We start from the raw sequence: 20723 nt of genomic DNA on the forward strand, positions 1-20723 counted from the left end.
TTTCCCTATTATTTGAAATCATTTTCCCTTTATTTCTTATTATCAAAAAAAGTTCTAAAGGAATATCTTCATATAAAAGAAGAAAGATCTATAAAATAGAATATATTTATGGATTCCTATAAGTTTATATTCAAACTGTATAATCAAGTAAAAATCGAGTTAAAGTTAAATTACAAAAATCAAATGTGAATTATATAATACGATATTTTGTATTTAAATAACTCTGTACAAAAATTACAACTTTAATTTCATTGCAGATAGAACATTTTTTTGTTTCTTTTTACTATCATTGTCAGTCTTGGCTTTAATGTGACTCTTCACTTCGTCTTGCAATTGACTGAAAAATGCCGTAGATGATTTCGGAGCTTTGAAACTCGTCTCATCCATTTTTATAATATTTCGACTCTTGGTCAATTTCTTTACTAATTCTGCTGCCTTTTCTTTTTTGTATTTCTTAGAAGCTCCAGGTTTAAGTGCATTTAATTTCTCTTTCTTCTCGATAGCTTGTTGTCGCGCTCGTTGTTTCATCTTCTTGCGTCTTCGTTCTCGTTTCATATCCGTTTTGGTCCTTTCCGCTTTACCAATCAACTCACCTCGTGGTTTTGCTATAAAATCGAGGAAACATAAAATCAAATTAAGTAACATTAAAAATATGATTATATCTTTTATTAAATATACCTTTAATTTCTTCTGGAGCTAATAAGGCAGCATCACTCATTCCAACTGGTGCTACTTCCTCCATATTGATTGCAGGCATATTATTAACGATTTTAATCTCTGGTTTAACCTAAGAGAAATAAATATTAACTATGAATATTTAAAACATTAACATTAATTATTAATGAAGTTCAAAAGTACAACATGGAAAAAATATTTTAGTAATGCTCTTACCATTTTTGGAGTATAATGGTAGTTGGACAAGGCATCCAATTTGGAGAACAGAGAATTCATTATTTCACGGATTTCCTTATGTAACTTTGGTTCTTCTTCCTCCTTCTCATTATTATCTGGATTTAATGCTTTCTTCTGTTTAAGGTATTCATTCTCATAAATTTGAGATAGACTTTCTTTACTCTTTTCTTGGTCTAAAATCAACTTCTTCTTATATTCTAGTGGAGTTTCAACTGGTTTAAACTTCCTCTCAACATCATCCCAAGCTTTGTCTTTTATCCTTTGCTTAATTATATCTTCTAATTTTAATGTTGTTTCCTCGGTAATAACAGGTGGAGGTCTAGTTGTAATATCAAATTCTACAAATTCCTCTAGTAAAGAATTCTGTGGCCTATTTGGTGCACTAACTTCACCTTTTAATTGCCAAGGTTTCTCTCCAAGAGCTTCTTTTTCCAACTCTTTAATCTTTTTTTTTAGCCTCTCCTGTCGCATTTCTAGAGAAGATTTAACTTTTGTATCTTCTTTCTTATTAATATTTTTATTTTCCAAGCTATCTGTTTCATCAGAATCATTTGTGAGATTAAATGTAACTTTTTTCTTGGAAGATTTTTGATCATCCAATTCACTATCTATATCCATTTCATTATCTAAGTCACTATCATTATCCATTAATTCACTGTCATTTGAGTCTTCATAATTTGTGTCTTTATGTTGCATGGAATTAGGATCCTCATCTTCACTCTGTGGACTATCAAAGAAGTCTGCATACTTCAAAAGTTTTACTTCTTCAGTTTTGTCATCACCATCATCATTGAATAAATCTACAGATTCATCATCAGATTTTTCTTCATTTTTTTCACTGTGCTTCTCTTTCCTTTCTTCTTTAGTTAGATATTCATCTAATTCTTCTAATTTAAAAAACTTATCATCTACTATGGATGATTTCTTTTTTTGTTTCTTCACATCCTTCTTTTGTTTTCCTAAAGTACTTTTCTCTTCCTCCTCATCTTCAGAAGTTTCTGCTACAATTATATCTTCCTCTTCTGATAAATGTTTACTACTTTGTACAGGTACAGGTTTAATTGTACTAATTGGCATTGTCAACCTCTTACTTTCAGATAAAACTTTAGAAACTCTAGCAACCAAGTGATCAAGTTCACCCTCATTTTGCAATTCAAGTTGCTGCCAGATCTGTTCTTCATCAAATCCTTCTGTCACAAGCTCTGGCAATGCATTCGTATTTCTTTGTGACTGTAGTTTCGTAAAGTCGTATAAACATTTTATGGAATTTTTAAAATCAAGAGCAACTTTATTTTGTACGCTATAAATAAAATTATTTCTACTAGTTTAGAATATTGTAGGTTAGGAAAGAAGAATAATGAAAATATATTTACCTTAGAAATTGTTCTGGCTTTTTAGTATTATTATTAATCGTATTTATTACGCTATTAAATATTTCTGTATCCGTCATTGTGTATTTACATTTATATCACGCGTAACAAAATATATTTAACTGATAGGTTATGTTCTTCCTGTGAACAACCACCATTAGCGTGATTCTACATACAAAAGAAATCAGTGATTATCAGTGGATACATTGTACCATCAATCGATATTTAAGTATTTATCAATCGATATATTATCAACGATTATTACAATCACAATTAAACGATAAAACAGATAATTGTTAATAATTTTAAATTAAAGGAAGGTTAAAGTATTTTTGTAAAGATATAAAATTATTTTATTTTCAAAAATAATTTATTGTACAAAGTATAATTCGAATTCTATTAAAATTTGAATGTATTGTGAATTATAAAATTACTTATTTATGAAGAATTCTCCTGCATTTCTGAAATTTGTAATAATATTACAATACTGTAGTAAATATGAAAAGAATTAAAATTTCATAATTTAAGAGTTAGTATTTAAATTTTTTATCCAATCAATAAAAACTAAATTTAGTATTATTTTCTGTTCACAGATGGCAGGGATTGGTTGGCAATATTGGCTAAATGCCGGCGAACCAACCGGAACGGAGGGGTGGGGCGATCCAGAAGAAACTCCAGAACGGCTTGTGGAAGGGCGGCGGGAACCAAGACGAAGAACCGCTCGGAGTTCGAAGCCGCAAACGCATTGGCGCAGACCTCGGTACGGTTCGCGTGTCACGCTACCGCCAGTATAAAGTTAAAGCGTGCGTTTTTCAGTTCGTATCGTGTGCGCGTGTGTTTATCAAATTTCGGAATAAGTCTTCGGACAAAAACTAAGTGTGCCCTTTTAGTGAATTCTGTGTGCTTAGAAAGTGTGTTTGACAGAGTGTTGCCACGGATTCGACAGGTGCTTTTGCGTTTTGGATAGGCTTCGTACACACGTTGAAAAGGTATGTACTTGAGAGTCTGTCACCTTTCTACGAAACGATCAATTATGCCATCTGCCTTATTGAATGATCTAGTCCAACATAAGTTCAATTTGTGTTGGTAAGGCATACTTTAAGATAAAATTGTAATAATTTCATGCAATGAATGAAAGAAAAAGTAAGATTTCATAGTTTGCATGTTAACCAGATTAGACTTACGAGTTTGTTTATCGTCCTCGAACTGTTTGGTCGACAAACAGAAAGTTTACGCGCGCAGAGGTCGGCAGGTCACGTGGGACATTTCACGTAAAGGATCCACTGATATGTTTCGACGCCACAAGTCGTATACGAAAGTTGTTGTTCCTTTAAGGCTTACTTTCGTCATGACACAAGAATCTTTGCGAACTCGTTGTGTGAATCGATTATCCTTGATCTTTTCGAGATTAGCAACGATGAATGTCGTATTAATTAAAATATTCCTTTTATAATTATACGTTTTCCTTTGTGTTACCTTTTTTATATATTTATTGCTTTTTTGTTATTAACATTGTGGAAACATTATTCTTATTATTTTGTTTTGTCCCTTTTTTTACTTGAATTAATTAGAGATTCAAGTAAAGTAGTAATGAGATGTAAAGCATGTGAAACTTGTTTAGGACGAAACAAAGGGTCGCATTCAATACTAGGAAGGTCAGGAAAAAAAATTAAAATAATTTGCTAGCTATTATTCTGCTAGCATTGAGTCTCATCCTTTAAGAATTTTTCCTTGTAATCTCCTAATAATGACGTGTAGTGTACATTATTTATATCACTATTACTAATTTCAAAGTAATTTATTTCCGCATGACTTAACCTATTTATTATATTATTTTTATTTTTTCATTTATTATATTAATTTAAAATTCCAGTTTTGTAATTAAAATTCATCGCGATTTTTGAAGTCAGTTCCATACATTAACCTTACAAAGTTTCAAACGCCGGCTCGATACGATTATACCCAACGAAAAAATCGATATCGATTTCTCCCTCAAGATGTCTCCACTACCACTGCCACCCCCGCCCCCTAGGAAACGTTATCACATGTGCGCCTGTGTACAGTCATTCCGTTACGAGGTCAGAATTCCTCGCGGAGAACTGGTCGTTTGCAAAGGTCGCTCGACGGACAGCTGGAAAACCGCGTGTGCGCGTAAGCACAGAAGGGAGCCCAGACCGGTGGAGATTTTCCTTTTCCCTCCGCGGTCGGAACAAGTTCTCTCTGTTGGAGCGGAGCAATCATAACGGAGCGCTGGCGTCGTTGCACGTGAAATTGGAGCGGACTTCGATCCTTTCCCGAACGGTACCCGGCATTTGATCAGCCTTAGTCCCTGCGTTCCACGAGGAAATAATATTACGCTCGCGCGCGCCGTCGTAGTGCCTCGAGTTTCTAATGAGCCCCTCCAAGCTCAGCCTACGGTCCGTTCCTCTACTCGGCGAATACCGTAATTCTCAATGGATGTCGTTTTTTCTCTCTTTCTCACTTCCTCGCCATGGTTGCCTCCCTTTCTGGAGAGTCGTTTTTCTTGCCCCCACCAGATGTCCTCTCCCTTTACCCCCACCACCGATACTTTTCGCGTTCCCTCCACCAGTGGTCCCTTTCGATGCGCGTCTCGCGGGCGAAAGTCGTGTGCGTGTAGATAGCGATGGAATTGACCTTTTGTGGGTAAATTTGTTTGAAATGCAGTCCGAAACGTGGTATTTCGAATAGTTATTTTAATTCAGGATTGATAATTTATCGATCTAATTCTTTATGCGTTTATTAGGCACTCTGAAGCGAAATAAAAGATAGGAATGTACGTTACATGTGTGTGGGTATGTTACATCGAAATATCGTTACATGCAAGAAAAGATTGTTTAATCCACTAGAAAATATGGATTATATACTAAAATAAACTTTCAATTTGAATTATATAATACACGAGATAACGCCGAAAGGAATTATCAGATCAAAAGAAAACAACACTGCTTTCAAAACATGTTTGCGTGACACTGGTCGATATAATTAAAATCGAACTAAAAATATTCGATTCGAAGTCTCATTAGTATGCAAATGTAATCAGTTTAGGCATCGTCCCGAGAGCTCGCGTATTCAAGTATTCTTCCGCTTAAAGTCATTTCAAGGTCGTATCTCCAAAATGGTCGAATTTTATACGACACAATTAGTAAACATTTATTATAAAAAAAAATATGGAAACTCTTACAGAAGCTATAATTTGTGGCCATAATATGTGAATCACTTTATACATGTATAGTATTGGCTTTGTTTACAAGCAGGGAACATAATATAGAATATATTTTGAGCCAAAGGTTACCTCAATGTTACGGTACGGTATCAATGATATAAATTATACGATTGATTCAAATCAAATTTGAAGACTTGAGCAACATCAATTAAACAGAATATCACTCCCATCGCTGCTCAACGTCAGAGTATTACCAACGAAATGTACGTTTCTCGTGCGTGCGCGCGCGCGCACACACGTTTTCTGGGGGAGTTGCTGGACCGCTCTCAAAGCCCCCCTTTCCTCCCTTCATTTCTTCGTTGAGACCGCTTGTAACAGACGGAGAAGCGGAAAAGAAAGAGAGAGACAAAGAGAAAGATCCTTGGCGAGTCCTGGAACCCAAGACGAACGAACAAGCCAAGACTCCGGTTACAGACTTCAAGGCTTAACGCGTACTCCCGCGTTCCGTCAATCGTAGATTTACGAACGACCACGGAAAAAATTCTCGCGTGCAATGTTATTGTGCCAACGTGGGTATCGCCATTACCGTCAACCTGTTTTCAACTGTCCGATGGTAGGGAGCGCCCTGATGCTTTTCTGCGCCACTAGATGGAACTAGGAATTTAGGGTATAACATGAATGGCGAAATGTAGGACAGTAGTGGCTCTTGCTTCTTGTTCTAAGGCTAACGTATAACCTATATTTTCAATCATTTTTGAAACTTTCCATAGATAAATATTTTTCAATTTTCAAATTTTTACTTTATTTATTTTAAATTCAATTTTCTCGATAGAATTATACGGAACAAATGTAATATCGACATATATATTTCGTTCAAATTTGTTAGCCGATTTATATGCCTTATTCGAAGTAACATGTCTTATGCAGCTGTTTTGACTGTCCCAAAATATAAAGAAGAGGGATACGAGACACGAGATACAGATTTCGGTCGTACATCTCAAACGACATCTCTCATTGGCGTAATTAGTTGTAAGCCCCGCATACGTGACCCGTCGTGACGCGCCGACAGAATACGATATGAAGGAACGGAATTTTATCTGGCGCGTACACGCGGTCGAACTCTTCTGGTAGACGGCCACGGCGCGACGGTGAATGTAAAACTGCCAGAACGCATGCAGGAATGTAGATTTTTCTTGTCAACTTTCTACACGCCTTTGACGTCATCACGAGAATCATTGTTGAATGCAATAGAAGGCGTTTCAAAAATCAATGTACGAATTTTTTCCCTGTCGCTATACTTACCTGGGAATTTTAAATATTGAAACAAATTACATAGGATAGCATTTTTATGAATAGCATATCTGACATTAACTATGTTTCTATAAACAATCAGGTGAATATATTAACATTTAAAATCGACTGATTCAGAACTTCCATAATTTAGATTACAGTCACTTTCAAAAACATTAGTCCTCTATTTTTGATAAAACGACTTTTTCGATTGATTTGAAGCTAATTATACTAAAATAAGTATATGATTAAATTAGATTAATTAAATTAGAAATCATCGCTATAAAAGTAAGAGAGAGGTTGAAAGGAAAGCGTTAGTAGGTGAAAAGGTAACTGCAACGTTTAGGATTCCGTGCAATTAATGCAGGAATGATGATAAGATAAAGGAATAAATAGTTTTCAATTGGTCCGCTGTAGCGCTGCTATCTCTGACCCGATAGCGTGAAATCATTATTCAATACCTGTTCTCAGCTACAAATTCGAAAGATAACTTCGACAATGCAAAGTGTACTATGAAAAGACTATTATACCGAATAGTTACAAAGTTTTCCTTCCTATTAATATTTTTATAGTTTTCCATTCCATTTCCTATTTTCTAAAACATCTCTCTTGGAATTGAATTTCGTTATCTTTCATTAAACAAGAAGGTAAAAAGCGTATCATTTCGGTCAGCGAACTCAGTCGAATTTCACCACTCGACATGGTGAAACGAGTCATTATCATTCGATGTATCTTCTCCTATGATCAAACAGAAAAGTAATACCGACCGGGTCTCATTTCACTTTTCGCCATTCATTTCGCTCAATGGGTATTTCAATTCTGCTCTCATTTAGTGGCATCATATATGAGCAGCATATTTAGCAGCTCCTTCACACTGTGGCTAAAAAACCCCCCTTCACGCCATCAATACACAACTAGCTTCGTTTCAAGTACTATCACTGTCATGTGATGAAAACGACCTCTGTAGTGCCGTATTCCATATAGAACTGCGGCCATGTTTTTTTCTGAAACGACGAATGAATTTTCTATTTATTAAATTTCATTTTAATGTACATTTAACTGTATATACAAAATTTACACAAATTCAAGATTTGACAACTTCCTTGTAGAAAAGAAAAGAAGTAGAAAATGACAGAAAATTGGTAGCCAGTGACCTTGAGCATTTGATTTAGTATACACTATAGCATGCTTCCAATTCAAATTGAAATATAAAATACACCAATTTTCTGTAATTACATTTACACTTTCTTATTGCTACATTTTCTAAAAAAAATACGTGTGAAAAAATTGTGAGGAAAAATTTTTTTCAATGACTAAAATAAATTCGATCAGTGCAATGTACATTTTTTTCGCATAACTTTGATGTAATGGTCCGTTTCGGTTTCCGCTTGAGAGGATACACAAACCTACAGCATCTTCATAACCTAACGGTGGATCCCCTCGATCGCAGCTTTTCCTCTGCCATGGAGTACGCGCAACGCAATTTTGCTGAAATTCAATGGTCCGTTAGAGAGGCATAGGTAGAGGCATAGGCAGAGGCTTCTTGGAAATTCGTCGAGCGAATCAGAGCGACGGAGTGGAAACTGGAATCGCCACGATTCCACGAAGATCCTCCGGTTTCAACGTTCGACCTAGACGAACGATGGAATGCATGATAAAAGAAAGAGCAAAGAGGATATTCACCCTGAGATCTTATTAAGTTATTATCGAATCGATTAGATAGCTACTGGAGAGGTAATTGAACAATGGCAAATGAATTAGTTTGCTTATTGTAAATAGTCGGTTACATGATTTAACTGACTCTATAATGGAACACAGTCAATATCTATTTAATTCTCTTTTCTTTTGAATTGTCTATTATCATAAGAATTAATGGAGTAAAGATAAAGTAATAATTGGTATGCCATTTTGTTATGATTGCAAAGAGTTTGAAATGGATACTGATAATTTTGGGGAATAATAAATCCTTGGAATTTGATTTTTATTTGGATTACTTTATTTTTTTTATCATATTACACAATTTTTTAGATTTTATAATGTGTATCAATATATTCATAGTGCTTGAAGGTAAGATTTAAGAAATTGTACTTACCTCATAAATTATGATTCTGCTAGAGCTGATTAGAACAAATATTTTCTCTTTGTGTTCTTAAAATTTTTTAAAATAAAGCTTGATAAGATAATTAATCTTGGTGTAATTAATGACGTACATGGGAACTGATATAACGCATAGTACATAATTCTTGATAGATCAAAAGTAGAAAAATATTATATATTTACACAATTTATTTACATTTGAAAGTTTGGTACCAGGAAGATCACAATTTATAACTATACACTGAAAGTGTTATTTAACAAAATCACTAGTGTTTTCCTCTTTTATTGTTAATAAATATTTCTTTGATACACGTTCATGTAAATTTCTTAAGCTCACTAAATCATTATCCAAGGTATCACTTTGTTGCTCAAAGTAGGTTATAAGTTTCTCCAACATCTCTGTTGCTTCAAAATGATTCACATTAGTTGCTTCTTGATGACATCTGTCATTAAATGAGTTTTGAATATCCTCTTCATCTTGAGTAGATAAACACACAGTCACAATGTCATCTTCTAATATTAATCGATCTGAGGTATCATTAGTTACAGCATCTTCTAATAAACTTTCACTACAGAGAGTCAGTCTTATTCCATGACGGGCTTTCCATCTACCTAACCATCCTACACTTGCTGTAAAAGTAGGATCACCACCTAGTTTCTTGTTAAGGCTAAGAGCTTTTTTTCTAAGAATAGGTCCTGACACTGGTACGCCATTTTCACGTTCTTGAATGTACCATACATACAGTGCATCATCCAGTGTTACATTCTTTGCTTTTTTAATTGTTCCCCTATTACCTAAACTATCTCTAGAAACCATCTTAGCACAAAAATCTTCAATCTCCTTTCTGTTCTTTTTCCAATCAGAAACAGTTGATGTGCCCACCCCTAAATCAATAGCAACACTTTTCAATGGCTCACCTTTATCGATTCGGAATAGTGCTTCTAGCTTCTTCTCCATGGTCACAGTAACTTTTTTCCTTTTTCCTGACATGCCTGCAAATGTCAAATGTAAAGTAACATGGTTTATCTTGTTATAACATTGTCAGATCTAAAGATAAGGTCAATAGTTAATTTTATAGTCTTGACCTACTTGTAATATTCTCATTTGCAGCATACCAATTAATCACTAGCACTGTGACATAACAAAGAATCACTCTGTTGAATCAACTGCAAACACAATTTTCCAGGGAACAAGTAACTCTGACTCATGTATTTTAATAAACTATGAGTATGTTTAAGTAAAAATAAAAAGAATTAATTTTCTGCTCACATTTGTACATCAAACAATAAAATAGATAAATCTGTTTATACAATCTTATAGTAAGAAATGATTTTTTGTTGATTTAGGGAGTTTTTGTATTACTTAAATTGTTATTAGGGAAGTAAATAAACAATATAACAAAAGAATCATCTATTAAATAATAATTAAATCCTTTAATTAATATTTGTTGACACATTCTTATAAGTGTTAATAATCATTAAAACTATATAATTTTACCGATTAATAAGTTGAAAATTTATAGGTTATGTTATCTAACCTTGTTTCGAGTATTTCAATTCACCAATACGTAGAAAACTAGAATAAACTGAAACATAGTAGTTTTAAAAATTAAACTTACTTTAAGCAAGATTTAATTATTTTTATAACACAATCACATTTGAATTCCCACACAAAATGTCATCTAACCACTGACTGAAAGAGAAAGAACATTTCGTTCGTAACGTCCTCTGGTACTCACAATAAAAAACATTACAGGTAAAAAATGTTTCCAAAGAAAAAACAACAATAACAAAATTCTAAGATATACACGGTGATTCATATTTACATTACAGATTTTTATTATTGTTTCTGACAAATAGTAACAAAACACATTTATATTGAATTTTATATCGAACTGTAAACAGATTTATATAATTATCGCCCTCAATTTCGTTGAAACTAATTTAATTTTGAGCAATTTCTCACTAGGAGAAAAAGGGGGATCCCCTATAATGCAAAATTGACAACTTCTGTTCGAAAGGACGGTTCATCGAAATTCAAATAAGTTGGTTGAAGCGTGTCTAGATAATTTCAATCCATTGTATTCATATACCTGCAACGTACATTCCGCTGTGAATTCGTACGTCGAACTCAGAATGCAAGGTGGCCTAATGTGATGCGTGGGAGCTTACGCAAAAGTCACAAAAGACACCGCAAGCTACGCTGTTGCGTAGATCAGAAATGCGACCTACCATGAAGCTCGCAACTAAATAGTGCACGAATAGTCATTTTCTCTGAAATAACACGTTCCATTCGGTCACGTTCTCGATAATATACAGGTAGACCGATCCGCAAGTTGTAATATACAGTGTATAGTGTGGGATGTAGGAAACGCAGTGGATGAGTGAAAAATATTCAAATATGCTAAAATATGTATTTTATACTAAGCAGATGATGCAAAAATAGATAAGAATTGTCGGAGGTGCTTCTTTGAAATTTCATATAGGTTAGGTTGGACGATACGTGTAATCATTTTATCACTTTGAACCGAAATAAAATAAAATCGAATATTTACAAGTTTGATTAGTAACTATCACTCTCGTGTTAGATTATAAGAGTTTCTGAATTCTGAAGATGATATTCGGTAATAAAATGGCGCGAACAATTCGCGAAACGTTCGTTTGCCTTTTTTCTCATCTCTCAAGATCGAGAACACAGATAATTACGTAATATAACTCGTTGCTCAATCTGTTTCGTGAAAGTTATAATTTAACAATTAACGTCTGCAGGAAACTGAATGACTCACTAGCGTTCTATAGATGATCCTTGTACAAATTTTTCGAAAGGTTATTATTAACTTTATCCATTAAATCGAAAATGTAAACCGCTTCTTTTTTCATTGACGGTGAATGTCAGTGACACGACATGGAAGATCGCGTAAAGTAATTATTTTACCTTCTACGATTATCGTAATAAGTATTTTCCTGTAACCAACAACGAGGTCGTTATTTCTTAATTGAGCAAGAACTCGAACGATTACAAAGTTCACGATAAATGGGGTATTGCACGAATATTATGACTACGGTACGATTTTTCATCGAGAATGTCAATCATTCGTAAAGCATAAATTTTGTCCAAGTATTTAAATTTCCAAATTTTCGAATTTTTAAATATTTGAATTTTTTAATGTTGAAATATTTGAAATTTTCGTTTCTCAAAGTTCCGAAACTTTTGATTTTCAAGTTTCTGGCAATTTTCGATGTTCAAATTTTTAAAAATTTTAATGTTCTGATTTTTGGATTTGTAAAATATGAAAGCTCGAAGATTAAGAACTTCTCCACGTTGTATCCATCAATTTATCGCGAATGACAGTGATTCAGTTAGGTGCGGGTGAAGTCGTAAACCGGAAGTAATCCTTTGCGTCGCTTCATCAGATACTGCGATGCCATCTTCGTCGGGCTTGCAATGACGCCGTGAAATTGGAATTAAATGTCGACAACATGTGCAAACTTCTGAGAAGCTAGTGATGTCATCTGGATTAACGAATTGTCTGGCTAAATAAATTACAGCTCGTTCGCGATGAAACATTTCGCAGTTATGTAAATGTCAAATGCAATTTTATTATCTAGTTTACTAGTGCTCGCACGAAAAATTGCTAGAACCTTCGGCGGAAATGCGACAAAAATTATACTTTTACCACTTCGAGCAAAAATGATAAGAATAATCGCTTTGTAATCGTGTTTCTAACCGCTTTACTAATTAATGATGATGTAAATGATAAAAATAATCAGTCTATTGCAGTTTCAAAACAATTATGTAAACCAGGGCAATCAAACTGCATTTTTGTTCACACTGCTAACTTATCAGTTATACGACTGAATTCTAGTAATATTCAACGAGATTAGGACCATAAAACGTGTTCCGAAGTGATTTCATTTCTAAATTAGAATATGATTACGTCAAACAACGGCGTTATCTTTCGTTTGAGCAACAGAAATTTACAAAAGACTGTCAACTTCGAGGTCAAATCATTTCTATTGTAACTGACTACGTCATTTAGCTTGTTTAGAGGTTATGTATTGTTTAGTATTTTCTTTTTTCGAGAACCGGTATTTTTTATTCAACTCGGTCATTTTCAGTGCGTCATGTATTTTGGCGTCTTAGACTCATTCACATAGTAGCAGCATTGTTCTGCTTTCTATAATAAAGAAGCACTTCCGGTAAGGAACTGTTATGCCAAACCGGTGAACGAAGGGCTAGCATATGGCACATCGTAAAAAGATTATATTCCTTCCTGTTCGCTGAATTTTATTCCTCGGTAAACTAAAAAAGAACTAAAATTTCTATCGTAATACAGTCCCTTTCAAAATTACATAGTACTATATACCTTATTTATACTCGTATTTTAGTTTATATAATGTTGAAGAAGTTTAGTTATATACAAAGATCAACGTAGGATGCAAGGTGTGAATGAATAGTTTAATACCTAGATTTAGACCTTAGTTACTTTGATACCTAGTTAGGTAAACTGCGCAGTACGTACCCTCTTGACACCCTCTCATTAGTCGATTAGTCGCTCTAGTGAAGCACTCAAAGATAGGTATACCTTCCTTGAGTAATAGAAGAATTTAAAAGAGAATATATATACCATAGTTATCTTACAGTTATAAACCCATAATCCCAATATATAACAAAGAAAAAAGGTGTCCCTGCAAATATTAGATAGCAAATAAGATATATTTACAAAGAGCAAGAAATATCGCAGCATTATCAGTGTATTGCACTGAAATTCCTAAAAATGGGAATAAAGTGTTCATAAACTCCAATTACTCTCGTATTAAACGCATTACCACGCGATTCTTCGATCTAGCGTAAGATGAACATACATAACCACACTTTCCTAGGGACTTTTCATATTTCGTCGTAATTAACCACAAACATAAAACCAACTTATATGTGCAACACGTACCACTACAAATGCGATACGTTCGCGTTAAATGTAGGAGTATTTCGTCACATAATCATGGTTCCTTTACGAACTACTCAATTCGTGGTCAAAAATGGTAGTTGCCTGACAAACAGCTACCGAAATATAGGCAACCATCCAAGCGACTCATCGACGGTAATGTTAGTCTGTGACCAAATATAGCCGTGTCGTCATATGGTTTGAACTTGTTAGAGCTTGCCTCATCCTTTATTTCTTTTCCCTTTGGCATGCGCATGTAGTACGCCGGATGAATGTTTGCTCGGGCTATCAGTGTCAATAGAACGTCGGTGTCTCTTTTCGTGCTAAGTCGGGACGGGTCTCGATAATAATACGGTTCAGATTTCACCTGGTCTCTTCTGCCACGGTCTTCCCTGTCCCGCCATTATATACACCATATTTCCGGGGCAATTTCGTATTTCCTGGCACTAATCAGCCATCTTCTAAGTTCATCGAATGCCTAATCTTTGAAATTACTTCTTTATTTTCTTCTTCGATACTTTGGTTTAGCCTAGGGAGATTTCTAGTGATTTTTTTTATGCTAGATAAACAGAACAATTTACTCGGTACAGATAAAATGTCGAGCAAGCTTTTGAGGTTATGTCGGTAAGTTAAATGACCAATTATTTGTCGAATGAGTTATCCCCTTGGTATTTTGTTGTAAGAAAAGAGTGGTAGGTGCGTGCATCTTTGTTGGTTACAATGTTGGTGATCGTTCGTCGGTATGCAGCTTCGGTATATCATGCGAGATATTTAATTGCGTTATTACAGAGTAATCGGGTATCCAGAGAAATTTTTGTTATGTAATTGTTCGACAATCGTGTTTATAACTACTTAACCTTACCTCGTACTCGAAAATGATTATACCCAATTTTTATTCCGCTTTCACTAACGATTTTCAAATCTGTTTTATCTACAAAATTCGGGGAAATTTGTAGCGGCTACGTGTCTGGATTAAAGATATCTGACAAAAATATATTTTATGTAATATTCTGGTTGTTTTTATCGATTCGAAATAAATATGACTTATCTATACGATTCGTATCTTTAATCGATGACGAAAAGCATTCAGCCCTATCTGAGTTATTGCTGCAACCCAGTGACGTCCCTATGTGGCTGTGGCCCGGCGCATATAGCGTGCTTCCGGTTAAATCTCGAACTTCCTATTCGTCGGCCGAATAAATGAGCTCATAGTGTCTACTGTAGTCGAAGCCGAACGATGAAAGTTAATGCAAGTGAAAATCGACGCGTTACCTGTAAACATCGAGAAGGAAGTAGTTAAGTCTCTAGATTAATTCGTAGATTTCCCCATAGAATTTGTAAATACAATTAATCTTGCGCGATGCACGCAAAAGCAACGGGTGGCTCATCTTGGATTTCGTTTTACTTTCTATTATGCCGCGTGTGAACGGCTAATTGAAAGTAAATGGAAACTGGAAGCGTAAAAATAAATAATAGCCTGAAACAATGTACGTTTTACATTACATCGAAAGTATTTTCGTGAGTGTATTTTTTTTTTTCATTCTTTTTTTTTTAATGCTTATCGAAACTGTTTGATCATCATCGTTATCAAGAGATGAAAGAAAGCGATGGTAAGATGGATTCATGACTCACAACATCACCGTTAATTTGGTTAGGTAATCATCGGACCAGGTATCAAAAAGTTTGACGTAATTTGCCGAATAACATAGCCATTAAAGAGCAAATCTTTTCTTGACCGATAACAATATTCGATATCGATAATCGGAATATATGCCGTGCGATAAATAGCTCTATAAATATTGCGATATTTAAAATATTGTTAAAAGAAAAAAAAATTATAATCGATAGAGGATAAGAAAAAGTTTAAAAATAATGGCGGCGTGGAAGATTCCGAGAATATAGGAAATTTCGAAAATGTTGGTAAACGTTGATAAATTCGAGGTATCTTCGTGAGTGTCGAGAATAAGTTCGAGTCATCGATTATGTCGATCTTATGGAATGAATGAACGTCGACAATTGTGGATAATTATTACGGATATAAAGAATATTGACAAATTCTCTAGAAACGTCAAAGATTTCACAGAGACACGCTAAATCGCTCACAACGTGTACAAGTTATTATTCGACACAACTGACACTAGTGCATCGAAATTTGCAAAATATTCGTTTCGTTTAGACTGTCGAATTTTCCGGAACTATTCATCCGTTTCCTGCCGTATCGACGGACGTTTCAGTAACTCAGCGTGTTTGCCGATTACGTCACAAGGTGACGACAAGTTCGTACCGTAAAAATTTATTCGCTGAATTTATTTCGATCTAGTGACATCAGATTTCTATCATGTTGTCAATGACTCGTTCTCGGTAAACAGTGTGACATATTTTCCTTCGTTGAAACTGATTAAAACGATTTTAGTCACCTAGATAATTACAAATCGATCCACGAATTCTTTCCTTGAAAATTACTCGAACCTCTATCACGGTCATACGTCGATTAATTTTATGGAAATTTCATTCTAACGTCGTGTACGTTACGTAGCTAGCGTCCCTATAAGAACGTCATGCTTCGTGCGCGACTGCATAATTGCATCGCAATTTGTGTACAGGCGATCATCTAATCAATTCGAAAACGATACTCGTTTAATACTTTCGCGAGAGAAGCGTGTCTCATCTAAATTTATAAGCATATTTCATTCAAGTATTTATAATCGTACTATTATTGCTGACATTAATTCTGATTCTATGAAAATCTTTAAATTCGCAACATAACCAACAAATTAAGAAATAAATATATCGTGTGATGTGAAAGTAATGTATGATGCAATTTGAAATATGCACAAAATATTATCTGAAAATTATCATTGTTAGAAAGTTTGATATCTTTTCTAGTGTTTTTCTTTCTTTTTTTTTTTTTTTCTTCGTGTATATAGAAACTTGGAATTATATTTGCCATTTTATTTCACGCTTCAGGACCATTTAAACGATTAAATTTTAATTATTTTTAATTATTAATTAACAATACCTAAGGAGCGTTATTTTTATAACCACCAACTTCGATTTTACATAAACCCAAATTAGCGATTTTGGCGAATGCACTAATTGCTACGCCACTGAGAAGTACATTACCACCCAAAAGTATGTAAATACTAGACTGCTTCTGCAGGATGTAATTTAATTACGAAATTAAACTCAAAAAGATTGCAGTAATTTTATTTCTTATGCTCTTTCTAGCTGTATTCTAGAATATACATCAACACAAATGATCAAAAATCATTTTGGTCACTGATATTCAGCATCAAAATTGACACCAATCGCCCAACCTTGTGGAACTATTTACACACAGGCTTCTTAATTCCTAAAGCTCACATAAAGGCTTCTGTACATTGATAGAGCGACCGACTTTAATTCAAACAGTATGATCTAAAATAGTAAGGTTAGGTTATGACACGTTGCAAGTAAAATAGTATAAATATTAATATCGATATAAAAGGGCAGTAGAATTTCCGTTAATTAATTTGCCATTAATTTATACATTCCAGAGAGGTTCAGATATTGCATGTTACAGCAAATGGAACAATATGTCCAGATACTTATGAGTAGTAGTGTACTTCGCGACTGGTACTTAGCTTCTACTACATAAAAGAACGGTGGACATAACACGCTCGTGATATGCGATAAGAATCCCTGACAGTCAGTGGTCTTAAGCTAACAGCTGAATCAGTTCTGTGTCGCCATTCGCGAACGTCCAAACGTTTTCCAACATTCTCGTCCGATTTTACCCCAACGTGAAAAGTCATGACAAGGGATCGCTGGATCGTCGACCATTAACGAATCGAAAGGACCATGTCGCAAAGTTACTACTATGGTACGTTCAATTGAATTACCAGTCATTCGATTCGTCGATTAGTAGATCATACGAGATAGAGTTAGGCTGAGTCAGTTGATCCTGTTTCTAGGAAATTCTTGCCTAGAATCAAGATAGAGATCATTGATTAGGTTTAGACGTTGTTAGACATCGGACAGTTGGTGTAATCCTTTTATCCTTTTATCGATAGAAATTATGACCTGGGTTGTAAATATTTTACAGTGCAAGATAGATGTCGAAATAACTATACCTGGGTGCTGGCCTATCTGAGCAGATAGATTATCTATCGAAGTCTCGTCACGCATTCCATGTAATTAGAGCCCGACGGGTGTCGTTTGCTGTTTAGCCGATCGTCGACTCGAGCTGCTCTTGCTTCGATTTAATCGAGCCATGTTTTCGATCAGGGTCCACTGTGCTTCTGTGTTTGAACAACTTTTACGTAACGTTTTAAACACACGTAGAAACATATATCTTTCCATGAAATTTGACTAATTGTAAGCTCGATCAATTCTATAATCGATCGAATCATATTTTATACACCTCGAGTCAAATTCAAAGTTGTTCAATTACACAATTTTGTCCAGAAATTGTCATGAAAAATAATGTTTCTTCTATCGTTCATATTTTATTCTAATTTCAAATGTTCTACGAAGTTCCGTTAAAATGGAATCCAAAATTTTGTACTCTAACCTCAAAATTCTTCATGACTGTTTCTTGGAACAATAATAATTTTTCGATTTCATTCTGCAATCTACCATTTCGACTTTTTCAAAGATATATCTTTGATAATCGTAATATCTTATCGAATATCTTATATCTTGCATAACCTATAAATACATTCATCTTTTTAAAAACGCGCTTTTATATCTAATTCGCAAACATACGTTGCGGAAAGGATACGGAATTCTCTGTTCGATTTATCTGAAACTTCCGACTAACGCAGAAGTAAGGTTTGCTGAAAACTACGAGTAACGCGCGTGTTTGTGTTTGCAGAGGTTACGCTCGAGGAATCCGCAAACGTATACACGCGCGTGCGTTACAATCGCGTTACATGGTTTCTAGCAGCTTAGAAACGCGATGGACAGCTTCAGACAGAGACAGAGTTTAAGCACTCTAATCAAATCTACGATGTTACCTGCTTGTCATTGCCCTCTCGGTTTGCACGCGGACAACTATTGGCACGCTTTTCAACGCGAACGCGAGCTAACCACTGAGGTTGCTGTTCTTCTTCATTGGCGTAGATACTTTGCTTTTTACTCTCGTACACTTTTGTTTCTTCCTTTTGCTCCTCGTGATAATAAATTTCCTTTGTACTAGATTCTTTCAAGCAAAAAGATCCACGCGATATTAACGGTATTGTAGTCCGTTGGTATTTTAGGTTAGGTTGCAACGACAGTGAATGGTTTTAGGTTAAACTTGGCTTACATTTGAAATTCTATATAGTGATATGTCATACGTAATTTCTATATATTTCAGTACCAGCTTCATTGAGTTTTTATTACGAAAGTTAACCTCAAAAGGAGTTAAATTTACAAGTCGCACGTATCGTTACCTCTAGTGCTGAACAAATTTTAAGTTAGAACGGTGCATTATTGAAACGTAGTTTCTAGATATTAACCTAGAAATTCTTGAAATTGTTGCTACTTAAGAAAAAAAACAGGATTTCAAGTTGTGACAACGATGTCTACAAATTGCACATTTTCACCGGCAAGCACGCGCTAATTAGCAAGTCGTTTTGCAATGAAAACCAACCTCTCGGCAAACATCAATTTCGAGATACCATTGCTGCATTAACATAATGAGCACTCTTATTGAATATGTTTTCCAACGACACCACGCGCCGTATACTTGCACACGAACGTATTTACTTATATGCTCAATTAATAGTAATCGGCTGCTTAGATAGCAAGTATAGTGAGGGATATACTGAATAAATGGCATTTGATATACCGGAATAAATTGTTGTTGGTAATAATCTGTGACTTTTGACTTTTCTTTTCTTTTCTTCTTTAAATTGTTTAAATAAAAAGTTCCCTTCAATAAATTGCCCCTTCAGGACTTTTAAAAGCATCTTCTTAGGAACAAACAATTCCTTTATCACTTTGCCGAGAATTGATGGGATAGTCGTCAAAAATTAATCGAAATATGTGAAAATGAGACAGATCAAATACAGGGTGTCCCAGCAAAGGTAGTACAACCGAGGAGGGGATGATTCTACGTGAAAAAACAAATCGAAAATAAAGAATAACATTTTTTCATTCGAAGCTTCGTTTTCAAGAAAATCAACTTCCAATATTCGTAGAGTGCGCGTCTTTGGCATCCATCTTTGGCTAACAAAGTAAAATGGATGGACCATCAATATACTAGCGCACTCTGTGAATATTCGAAGTCGATTTTCTCAACAACGAAGCTTCGAACGAAAAAATTTTATTCTTTATTTTCGATCTGTTTTTTCATGTAGAATCACTCCCTCCTCATTTGTACTACCGTATTGGGACACCCTGTATATACCAGTTTGTAATCGACACTGACGTTTCCTATTTAATTCCTATACATTGTTGCATAAAATCCCTAAAATTAAATACTCTTGTATTCATATTTTTCCCGAAGAAATTTTTCTTTTCCAGGCAACGCCAAAAATAGCCTTTTTTAACATCCTCCTTACATGCATGCATGTAATATTTAATTGTGTGAACATCACAATTAAAAACTAAAAATTATAAGTATCAGATTTATTAAAGTTAATATCGATAAATTATAATTAATTATAAATTCATTAGTAAACTAATTAACAAGTGGTGAATGTATTAACGATGAAACTACTTTCTCGAATTGAATTTCGCCATTTTTTTTACCTTCGTTATCTTATCTCTGTCTTACCCAATAAAGTATTTTGCACACTTTTTCCGGAGAAACAGGCAACTTTCATATTTTTTAATTTTGGAAAACTTAGAAAACGGTTGAAACATATAAAAGAGAAAGGATAAAGAAATAATTGTAGAAGGTATGAAGGATCGTATGAAGTATAAAAATTGTATCAAGTGAATGGAGAATTTGTGCTA

The 20723-nt window shown here is 34.5% G+C and overlaps 3 protein-coding genes across 7 annotated transcripts in view; 1 reads left to right on the forward strand and 2 right to left on the reverse strand.

Moving 5' to 3' along the window:
• Window positions 1-234: 234 nt before the first annotated feature.
• On the reverse strand, window positions 235-2362 carry LOC108552899 (U3 small nucleolar ribonucleoprotein protein MPP10). Its single transcript, XM_017907582.1, has 4 exons — window positions 2286-2362; window positions 892-2212; window positions 679-787; window positions 235-605 (listed from the first exon to the last, which is right to left on the reverse strand). The coding sequence occupies exons 1-4, from the start codon at window positions 2360-2362 to the stop codon at window positions 235-237; spliced, it is 1878 nt and encodes a 625-aa protein (XP_017763071.1).
• Window positions 2363-3037: 675 nt separating this feature from the next.
• The window catches only part of kst (spectrin beta chain, non-erythrocytic 5 kst), a 49420-nt gene continuing 31734 nt past the window's right edge, over window positions 3038-20723 (forward strand). For 3 of the 4 annotated variants that reach the window (XM_017907594.1, XM_017907596.1, XM_017907595.1), the window contains exon 1: window positions 17527-17661. In XM_017907594.1, the coding sequence (XP_017763083.1) occupies window positions 17640-17661 (22 nt within the window). In that variant the 5' untranslated portion in view covers window positions 17527-17639. Of the gene's footprint in view, window positions 3272-17526; window positions 17662-20723 lie in introns of those variants that run through there. The other variant, XM_017907597.1, reaches the window with a different exon arrangement.
• cag (DNA-binding domain-containing protein cag) lies at window positions 9104-10534 on the reverse strand. 2 transcript variants are annotated; one of them, XM_017907598.1, is made up of 2 exons: window positions 10473-10534; window positions 9104-9846 (listed from the first exon to the last, which is right to left on the reverse strand). In XM_017907598.1, exon 2 carries the CDS (start codon window positions 9842-9844, stop codon window positions 9104-9106), a length of 741 nt encoding a protein of 246 aa, XP_017763087.1. In that variant the 5' UTR covers window positions 9845-9846; window positions 10473-10534. The 2 variants fall into 2 exon arrangements, with proteins under 2 accessions (XP_017763087.1, XP_017763088.1); XM_017907599.1 differs by lacking the exon at window positions 10473-10534 and adding an exon at window positions 9944-9951.

The sequence above is a fragment of the Eufriesea mexicana genome, unplaced genomic scaffold (assembly GCF_001483705.2).
Source record: "Eufriesea mexicana isolate 0111107269 unplaced genomic scaffold, ASM148370v2 scaffold8420, whole genome shotgun sequence".
Taxonomy (NCBI): domain Eukaryota; kingdom Metazoa; phylum Arthropoda; class Insecta; order Hymenoptera; family Apidae; genus Eufriesea; species Eufriesea mexicana.